The sequence below is a fragment of the Engystomops pustulosus genome, chromosome 9 (genome assembly GCF_040894005.1).
Source record: "Engystomops pustulosus chromosome 9, aEngPut4.maternal, whole genome shotgun sequence".
In the NCBI taxonomy this organism is placed as follows: domain Eukaryota; kingdom Metazoa; phylum Chordata; class Amphibia; order Anura; family Leptodactylidae; genus Engystomops; species Engystomops pustulosus.
This window is the reverse complement of record NC_092419.1, coordinates 13989195-13999656: the sequence shown is the minus strand read 5'-3', so window position 1 is coordinate 13999656 and position 10462 is coordinate 13989195. Positions and strand designations below refer to the sequence as shown.

At 45.4% G+C, this 10462-nt stretch overlaps 1 protein-coding gene across 1 annotated transcript; it reads right to left on the bottom strand.

Annotated features, from left to right (window-relative positions):
* Positions 1–7396: 7396 nt before the first annotated feature.
* LOC140077582 (olfactory receptor 9G19-like) lies at positions 7397–9108 on the bottom strand. Its single transcript, XM_072124854.1, has 4 exons — positions 9083–9108; positions 8442–8578; positions 8293–8338; positions 7397–8219 (listed from the first exon to the last, which is right to left on the bottom strand). Exons 1-4 carry the CDS (start codon positions 9106–9108, stop codon positions 7397–7399), a joined length of 1032 nt encoding a protein of 343 aa, XP_071980955.1.
* Positions 9109–10462: the final 1354 nt, after the last annotated feature.

The window sequence follows — 10462 nt, the reverse complement described above, 5'->3', positions numbered from 1 at the left end:
CGCCGTACCGAGCTTACAGCGGTCTGACGTATTCATGAGGGGGGCAGTCCGAGGCGTTGCTTCTTTCCCGGACCGCCCTTCCCACTCCATAGGCCGGCGGTGACTGCCGGGGTTCATGCGGAAGTCACCGCCTCCTCGGACCGCCCCCTCATGAATACACCGGACCGCTGTAACCTCAGTCCAGCGTTCTAAGGCTATGGCAGTGCAGTGTTTGCTTATTTTATCGGAGGGTTAGCTGGTTAACAATGCTCCTAGAGTGTTTTTTTTTTTAGGAGACCTACCATGAGGAATCTACTATCAGAAGTAGATGTGATGGTGGATTCCTCCTGCTGCCTCTGCCCTGATTTGTAATTTAATAATCCTGGAACCTAATATAACTTATTTAAAACTTTATTTTAGTAATATGTAAAATAACCGTAGAGGCTACTGGGGCGAAGCCTTGGCTCCCAGTGCCGGCCAGGCTGGTACACGCCCCAGGAGCCTCTACAGTTCATTTACATCTTGCTAAAATAGAGTTCTTTAGCCCCTTACCGATGTGCGCTGTAATAGTACGGCGCGTGTCGGGTGCAGGTACATGGAGAGGGCTCACGGGCTGAGCCCTCTCCAAAGCCGGTAAGTCATTGCTGCACATTGCAGCAAAGACTTACCACTGACACCACTGATTGCGGGTGTTATCCTGTCGGTCGCTATCGGCAAAGCTGCCGGAGGCTTCAAAAAGATGGTGGGGCATGGGCAGCGCCATCTTGGTGGAGATCGCCGCTCCCCGATGACGTCATCAGTCACCATGACAGCCTCGAGTCTTCCTAAGACCCGAGGCTGTCTCTATTTAACCCATTTATTACAATGTGCGATTTGCACATTTTAATGAATGAGCAGTAAAATCCCCATATACTGCCATACGGTAGTATGGCAGTATATGGTAGGATCAATCAGACAACTGAGGGTTAAAGTAGACTAGGGAGTCTGAAAAATAGTAAAAATAAAAGTAAAAAAAAAATAAATTATGATTAAAAAAATGTTAAAAATTAAATAAAAAGTGATCAGAATGCTGTACAGTCCTAAAAATGTCGCACAAAATGACACCACCCACATTTCTGTACACCAACGTATGAAAAAGTTATTAGTGCCAGAAGATGTAAAAATAAAAAATAAAAAAATTTTTGTAGAGGAGGTTTTCATTTTTGTAAATGTATGAAACATTATAAAAAACCTATACAAATGTGTTATCCCCGTGATCGTACTGACCCAAAGAATAAAGTAGAGGCGTCATTTGGGGCGCACAGTGAAAGCCGTAATATCCAAGCCCACAAGAAAACAACGCAAATGCGTTTTTCACCATTTTCACTGCATTTGGAATTTTTTTCTCCACTTCCCAGTACACGGCATGGAATGTAATTTATCGTCACTATGAAGTGCGATTTGTTACACAGAAAAAAAGCCGCCACACAGCTCTTTAAAAGGGCCAGGTCATTAAGGGGTTAACAAGTTATATTAGGTTCCCGGATTATTACATTACAGATCAAGTTAGGGGCCGGCAGGACGAATCTACCATCAGATCCTTTCCTGATGGTAGATTCCTCGTGGTAGGTTTCCTTTAAGGATTTGGACCCTGCACCCATCCGGAAGTTATGGAGGGTCACGGGACTGAGTGCACTCATTGGAGTAGATTTATCACTAGGCTCTTTCTTATTCCAGAGACAAGTGGTGAACGGACACAAACTGCAGTACAGGCAGTCCCCGGGTTACATACAAGATAGGGTCCGGAGGTTTGTTCTTAAGTTGAATTTGTATCTAAGTCAAAACTGTATATTTTATAATGGTAGACCCAGACAGAAAAATTTTTTTTGTCCCAGTGACAATTGGAGTTTCAAAATTTTTTGCTGTATTTGGACCAAGGATTATCCATAAAGCTTCATTACAGACACCTTACAGCTGATCATTGCAGTCTGGGTCTATAGTAACATCCAGAGAGGTCACCAGAGGTCACAGTGGGCAGAGGGGTCCGTCTGTAACTATGGGTCGTCTGTAAGTCGGGTGTCCTTAAGTAGGGGACCACCTGTATTTGGGTCTGTGCTGAATATTGCAGGTTCTGGTCCACCAACACGGATTTCAGCAAGAAGTTTTCGTTCCACTTTGTCATTTGGTCGAAAGCTCATGGGTAACACCCAATATCGGTGCTGACAGTTACCACTTACATACTGCGGGCAAGGCTGCCATTTTTCTGAGGATACCAACATTGGAGAGAGCGAAAGATCTGGACCACACATTATAAAAACAACAAACTTGAGGTTCTTGGTTACGTTTTGATCAAATTACATAAGCCACTAACCTCTTCATGGTGACCTCATTTTAGTGGATCCCTACACTAGTGGGTGAGCATTCAGGACCTGTTCACACGGTGCGGTATTGCATTGTGTCCATGGTGTGGTGCGGGTGGGGACCTAGAGCCATGGGGGCTCAGTCTACCAGTATGGGTACTAGGGGCTGCTGGGTCTTGGTCCCTGCTGGTGCCTTGTTGCTTTGACGGTGGACGTGGCCCTCAATAAAACAAGGTCACCATGAGGTAGTTAGTGGCATTTACTTCCTAATTTTTTCTTATGCCACTGGAGGGAATTTGCTCCTGAATTTGAGACTTTTTGAAAAGTCACACTTCATTCACGTGGGATTCACTTTGGATTGAGTCAAAAAGGGAGTGAGGTTTCTGAAATTTTTTAAACTTTACAAAAATCTTCACAATCCAAAATTTTGGGACATGTTTGATACTTTCCTCCCCTTAGACCTGGACACAAGAAATGAAGCGCAGTCACATGGTCCAAGCGGGTCTTGTGACCCTCCTCCCAGAACTCCTTGTCACGGGTGGAGCTAAGATCTGGATGTCACCCCTGCCCCAACTCTTACAGGGTATTTTAGAATTCCTAGAGAACTCCTTAAAGGGGTATTCCTCCCACGGAGACAAGATTCTCAGTACTCAGGATAAAAAAATAACACATTCCCTATTTCACTGTTATTAACAAAACTACATCATTTCACACATATAATTCCAACCTGTCTCTATCAGTCCTGGCGCCTCCGGGATACGACTGTAAATTTTCTCACTTAGGGCCGGGCATATTCTTCTCATGAATAGCTTCTCCAGTCTGCACACTGCAGTGTCTCGGCATCGCCCCTCCCTCCTGCATTCCAAGAGGAGCTTACACACAGACTCCCACATTTCTTGCCATCAACAACAGCACAAGAAGACTAAATCTACAAGCTACACACAAGATAAGATCTTTATATCAGGGGAAGGAGGCATTTAGCAGAGCTGACTATAGGTGAGATATAGCAGAGCTGAGAGTGTCATTGTGTGTTATATGGATTTCATCATCTCTCATCTCTGATCTGTCTCATCTCTCTTTTTCTATGTGTCAGATACTAGTAGACTGTTCATAAGCTAAATAAAAGTGTAGCTAAACCTGGACTCTGATAATCTAAGTACATTGTCAGCACAGAGGAATCATAAAGTGTCTGCTTAGAGACACAGAGACGCTGCAATTTAACATTGACCATCATTGAGTTATAGGAGCGAAAACAGCAATGTAAGGGGGTAAAAATTATGTTTATTGTGTAAACATCACCAGGGGGTTAAAATTAAAGAACTTTCTTCTACGGGCAAATTGGGCATGTTGCCTTCCAGAAAATCCATGTCATCGTCCACTTATCTCTACTGTTTCGATCCATCTTTTACAGCTTTACATATAATAAGAATTTGTTTTTTCTTGACATATGAAACTATCTTGGTTGGATTTTTTTTCCTAATTTTTCCCATTAAAGTTTTTTAATAAGTTGTAAAATTGTATAAACCTTCCCTTCACCCTTTCCAAGGTTCAGCTACAGATGTAGAGGTCAGCTCTGGCTCCCTGCAGCTCCTTCTCCATTCTTACAGGCTGGAGGGTGGCACATATCTTCTGAACCGTGGCAGCTAGAACCACAGTTCTGGTGTCATCAGGCAACATGATTGTGTGTATAGGTGCCACAGAACCAGGGATATCCACTGTTACAGTCGGGAATAGGATGTTGTGTATGAAAATCACATTGGATTCTGACTGCATCTATAAAGGAAAACCTACCAACAGGATCAAGGATTATAAACCAAGCACACTTACATGCTGGTGCGTTTAACCTCTGGCAGAAACTGCTATTCTTTTAGCTTCTAATGCCCCCATTTGTACAAAAAAAGGCTTTAACATTTATGCAAATGAGCCTCAGACCCTCCAGGCTCCATAACTGTTAATTTACATAATTTTTAAAGCCATTTTCATAATAACAAGGGCATTAAGAAGCTAAAAGAAGAGCAGATCCTGCCACAGTAGGCATATACCTGCAGGTGTACTTGGTTTACAACCTTTATACTGGTGGTAGATTTCCTTTAACAGTGGCTATATCTGGTTCTGTGGCACCTAGAATTTTCCTCTTTAAAATTTTAAAATTACACCAGAACTGTGTTTCTGGCTGCCATAGTTCAGAAGATATAGTAGCTTCAATTATGCTACTGTCATGATGTCTATACCGTACACATGCTTTCTACATGGGGTATGTGCAATGAGAGTTTAGAGCCGTTTGGTAGTTGTGAACTGGTTAAAGGAGGTTTCCCTCAAAGGCATTAATTATCGTCAAATGACATAGGTTCCTACTGCCGGGACTCCCCATAACTGGCAGAACGGGGGGTCGTAATCCCCCCTTAGTTGGCAGAAGCCCCATTGAAGTCAAAGAAGCGCAGGACGACTGCTTTGTTATCCTGTGGAAAGACGCTAAATATTGTTTATCAGAAAACCCCTTTAATAAGAGTGAGAGCAAATAAATGTGGTCGCTCCTAATCTCCTGTGGAGTTCAGTTTAGGAATGTTACGTACCGGCTCCTCATTCCTATGTCAGGTTGCCACTCGTCTAGCCCAGAGTATTGACAGAGCATGAAATGGCCGCTTTCTTGATATGTAAAGTGTTGCCTCCTGTCTTGTATCTCATCAGCCAGAGATTCCTGTCCATAAAATGGCCGCCGATGGAAGGTCATGTGATCTCTACCTGTTCATGAACAATTGCTCTGCAATTTTTAAGGGGTTTTCTGGGATTTTCATATTAATAACCTATCCCTTAGATCAGGGGTCAGGACGCCACATATTTTAAAATGCTATTCCGTAAGAGCCTGACAATATGCACATTCCCCCCAGTAGATAGGTAGCCCCAGCACATGCCCCCAGTAGTAGATAGGTAGCCCCAGCACATGCCCCCAGTAGTAGATAGGTAGCCCCAGCACATGCCCCCAGTAGTAGATAGGTAGCCCCAGCACATGCCCCCAGTAGTAGATAGGTAGCCCCAGCACATGCCCCCACTAGTAGATAGGTAGCCCCAGCACATGCCCCCAGTAGTAGATAGGTAGCCCCAGCACATGCCCTCAGTAGTAGACAGGTAGCCCCAGCACATGCCCCCAGTAGTAGAAAGGTAGCCCCAGCACATGCCCCCAGTAGTAGATAGGTAGCCCCAGCACATGCCCCCACTAGTAGATAGGTAGCCCCAGCACATGCCCCCAGTAGTAGATAGGTAGCCCCAGCACATGCCCCCAGTAGTAGATAGGTAGCCCCAGCACATGCCCTCAGTAGTAGACAGGTAGCCCCAGCACATGCCCTCAGTAGTAGACAGGTAGCCCCAGCACATGCCCCCAGTAGTAGATAGGTAGCCCCAGCACATGCCCCCACTAGTAGATAGGTAGCCCCAGCAGATGCCCCCAGTAGTAGATAGGTAGCCCCAGCACATGCCTCCAGTAGTAGATAGGTAGCCCCAGCACATGCCTCCAGTAGTAGATAGGTAGCCCCAGCACATGCCCCCAGTAGTAGATAGGTAGCCCCAGCACATGCCCCCAGTAGTAGATAGGTAGCCCCAGCACATGCCCCCACTAGTAGATAGGTAGCCCCAGCACATGCCCCCAGTAGTAGATAGGTAGCCCCAGCACATGCCTCCAGTAGTAGATAGGTAGCCCCAGCACATGCCTCCAGTAGTAGATAGGTAGCCCCAGCACATGCCCCCAGCAGTAGATAGGTAGCCCCAGCACATGCCCCCAGCAGTAGATAGGTAGCCCCAGCACATGCCCCCAGCAGTAGATAGGTAGCCCCAGCACATGCCCCCAGCAGTAGATAGGTAGCCCCAGCACATGCCCCCAGCAGTAGATAGGTAGCCCCAGCACATGCCCCCAGCAGTAGATAGGTAGCCCCAGCACATGCCCCCAGCAGTAGATAGGTAGCCCCAGCACATGCCTTCAGTAGATAGGTAGCCCCAGCACATGCCCCCAGTAGCTACCTATCTACTTGGGGCATGTTCTGCAGCTACCTATGTACTGGGGACATCTGCTGTGGCTCTCTAAGTAGATAGGTAGCCACAGCACATGCCTTCAAGTAGATAGGTAGCCACAGCACATTCCCCCAAGTAGATCGCTAGCCACAACACATGCCCCCAGTAGTAGATAGGTAGCCCCAGCACATGCCCCCAGTAGATAGGTAGCCACAGCACATGCCTCCAGTAGCTACCTATCTACTTGGGGCATGTGCTGCAGCTACCTATCTACTGGGGGTATGTGTTGTGGCTACCTATCTACTGGGGACATCTGCTGTGGCTCCCTAAGTAGATAGGTAGCCACAGCACATGCCCCCAAGTAGATCGCTAGCCACAACACATGCCCCCCAGTAGATAGGTAGCCCCAGCACATGCCGCCTAGTAGATAGGTAGTCACAGCAAAAAAAAACAATATTCACCTACCTGTGCTCCCTGCCACCAGCTCCTCATCGCTCCCAAAATCTCCTCTTTGACCCAGGCTTATACAATGGTGGCAATGGCGCCTGGGTTGCACAAAGGACATAGGCTGCGGTAACATCACTGCCTGTGTCCACTGATCAGTCTAAGGGACACACAGCAGCCATCATTATTTATTGAAGATCTGTCCGAGAGCCAGATGCAGCCAACAACAGAGCCACATGTGGCTCCGAGCCATAGGTTCCCTACCCCTGCCTTAGATATTTGATTGGTGGAGGCCCACATTCTAAGAACCTCAAGATGAAATCCCTGAGGTAACAGTGGAGCTTTTGTATTCTCTCCAAACAGCTCCTCTGAGATACCCGATGTATAGACCCCTTACTTATCTGAGACGGGTGACTTAGCCTAGGTGTGTGATTGATAGCAACGTTCTGAAAACACTAACAGATTGGTTAGAATAACCCAAGTTGCTCTCCCTCCTCAGGGTTACATTGCCAGCCCTAGAGTTGATCACAGCACTATGTATACAAGCAAAATTGGTGCTATTATGCTCTAGAAATATCTATGAAAAAATTATTTATACAACATTTTACTGTGAATAGGAAAATTTTTCTAATTTATAGCAAAACTTTACTATTTTTCTTTATCAAGCGCTTGAAGGCCATTTTCATATCCTTGTTTTTTAGGCTGTAGATCAAAGGATTTAACATGGGTGTAAGTGTGGTATAAAACAGTGTAAAAAGCTTCTCCGTCTCTGTCATATATGATGAGGTCGGTCGAAAGTAGACACAGAATAATGTCACATAAAGGAGACAAACCACAGTGATATGAGAAGAACATGTATAGAAGGTCTTTCGTCTGCCGGTGCTGGAGCGGATCATGAGGATGGTCCTGATGATGAAGACATAGGAGGTAAGGGTTAGCGTGAGGGGCAAGAAGCCAATAAAGATTGATTCCACAAAAATGAGGTGTTGCATCTTGTAGGCCTTGTAGCAAAACAGCTTCATGATGACCAGAAGATCACAGAAGAAGTGGTTAATTTCATTAGATTTAAAGCAATGGATGTCATAGATGATGTATACTGCTGGGGCAGCCTTGGAAAGACCAAAGACCCAAGAAACCGACGTCAATGCAGAACACACTTTAGTGTTCATGATCATAACGTAACGTAGAGGGTTACATACCGCAACGTATCGATCGTAACTCATAGCAGCCAGGAGAACAAACTCACAACAGAGAAGAGAGACGTAGAAATACATCTGAGCGAAACAGGCAGAGCGCGAAACACTTGCATCTCCCGATACGTACGTGGCCAATGTCTTATGCATAGTGACTGTGCTGTAACTGATGTCCATGATGGAAAGGTGAGACAAGAAGTAATACATCGGGGTCTGCAACTGGCGATCATTGCAGATTAGTAGTAAAATGGCCGAATTTCCACTGACAATAAGGAGGTAAAGAGACAAAAACAAAAGGAAGATGGGAGTCTGCAGCTGAGGAAGGTCACTGATACCTTTCATGATGAAAAATCCCACCCATGTTTGGTTTTTGTCTTCCATCTGAAAGTGTTAAAAGTAAATAGGCAACAAATAAAAAAAATGATGTGTAAAACCTAAAGAAACAAATCCAGTCCTATGCATAATATGTGCAGGACCACTTTACCGCCAGCATGGCCCTGCGTTAGGGTCCCAAATGGAGTCCAGCGAATCAAAATGCTTGAAGGTTGTGGAAGCTGTGACTGACCTTTTGGAGCCCCTTCCAGCATTGCTTGGTGCTTCATCTCGGTCTCAACAGAATTTCTGCCAAGATGGGAGTCTTAAAGAAAAAAAAGCTATCCTCTGAGAGCCCAGACTTGGCCCGGCGCTGGTAAACTCAGTGGAGAACCAAAGCCGCAGTTCCCAAGCCGAGGCTCCATCATGTCATTCTCAAAGGGGCTCCAGGAAGTCAGAAGGGGCTTTCACAACATCCAGGTTTTGCCAATTGGACCATCCGACCAAGTAAAAAGACTTAATGAGAGATATGGGACAAGATTGGGACTCTTTGTTTAGAAAGAGAAGTAGTGAAAGCTTGACCTCCTAGGATCCTTTCTGGCATAGTCAGGTCTACTCTCCAAGGCCAAGTCTGTGCTCCAGGAGGGCAGCTATGTTTTGAGAGAATCCCAGTCTTGTCAGAAATTCTGCTGTGACCGGGATGAAGCACCACGCCGTACCGGAAAGGGCTCCAAAAGGTTAGTCATGGCTTCAACAACCTGTTTCAGACTGACTCAATTCGCTCATCTCTTGTCCCAAACATTTATAGCTCACCTCTGCCCCTTGCCTTGAGTTCTCATTTTTACCCATATCATCGAACCCACGGCACCTGCTTGGCTTCGCTGTGTCGCTGTAGCAGGCAGACATAGGCTAAATAGATTTGGGAGCAGAGAAATATTTAATTTGAGATGGGAACACCCTTTAAAAAAATAAAATTATTTCAGGAACCTTAGATTTTTCCCTCTTTTTGTCTGTTGATACAAATCTACGAGGACTTGTTTTTTGCAGGAGTAACTTTATGGATCATTGTTAAAGTTTCAATAGCAGTGAAACTGCGCTGCTCACCTGTCCCCGCTCCACATTCCCATCATCGGGCCCGTGCGTTCGTGTCCCTTTCTCCTAGGGCACGGGCGCCGTCTTCAGAGCTTATTGGAGCTGGCCATTTCCCAGAAGGCTATTTAAACCTGCCTCTCCCATCACACCCTGCCTGATCTTTGTGCCTTGTGCCTTAGAGAAAGCTTTGTCTGATGCCCTGCGCTGTTATTGTGATTTCCCGTTGTGACGTTGGTTCTGTTCCTTATTATGCCTCTCCGCTGCCTGCCTTGACCTATTGCTACATCCCCCGACTCTTATCCCGTGCTGCCTGTCCTGACCTTCTGCCTGTCCCAGACTACGAGGTTGCCTGCCGTTCCTGTACATCGACAAGTCACGCCTGTGTAACAACCTGGTGATACCACGCCGCACAAGACCATCCTGCTTTGCGGTGGGCTCTGGTGCAAACCGTGTGCCACTTAGATTCCAGTCCCAGTTGTCGGCTTGTTTCATCGTCTGCTGTGGTTCAGAGGATCCACTACCTCCGAGCCTTGCAGTGTGTATATTTAGACATACAGATATCTCCTAGTGATCGTGCCAGTGGAACCCGACCATGGTAGGTCCATAAAAAGCAGATCAGATGTTGGCCAAATGTAATAATGCAGTTTGAGGTTTCAGATTTGCAGGGAAGCAGGGACTCTTGCATCATGTATCATTGTAGTCCTGTCCTGCACTGAGGTCAGTACATGAGATACACTCAATGTTGACAGTAGCATTTAAATGGTAAGTAAAAAGATGGGCTCCTTTACCCTTAACAACCGATCACCAAGGACCCCAGAGCAGCCTAGCATTAAGGCATAATAACTTGCTAAGTATAGCTTTTCTAAAAAATGCACCATAACAAAAAATAAAAATGCAAAAAAAAATAAAATAAATAGTTTTGTAGAACTAAAACAAAATTAAATATATACATAAATAAATCACAATGTCACTTGCGCCATAAGAAATATTTAGTTTTTTTTCCTTCCCACCCTTTCTAAAAAAAAAAAAAAAAAAGTAATAAAAGGTAAGCAAAAGTCTCATGTACCCAGAAATATCTTATCCCACTAAAAATTAAAGGGG

Coding starts and splice junctions, on each gene's coding strand:
- LOC140077582 (XM_072124854.1), bottom strand. CDS start 9,108: ATGAGAACTCAAGGCAAGGGGCAGAG. Junction 8,579..9,082: donor ACTCAAGGCAAGGGGCAGAG/GTGAGCTATAAA, acceptor CCATCTTGGCAG/AAATTCTGTTGAGACCGAGA. Junction 8,220..8,292: donor GGGATTTTTCATCATGAAAG/GTATCAGTGACC, acceptor CCTTATTGTCAG/TGGAAATTCGGCCATTTTAC.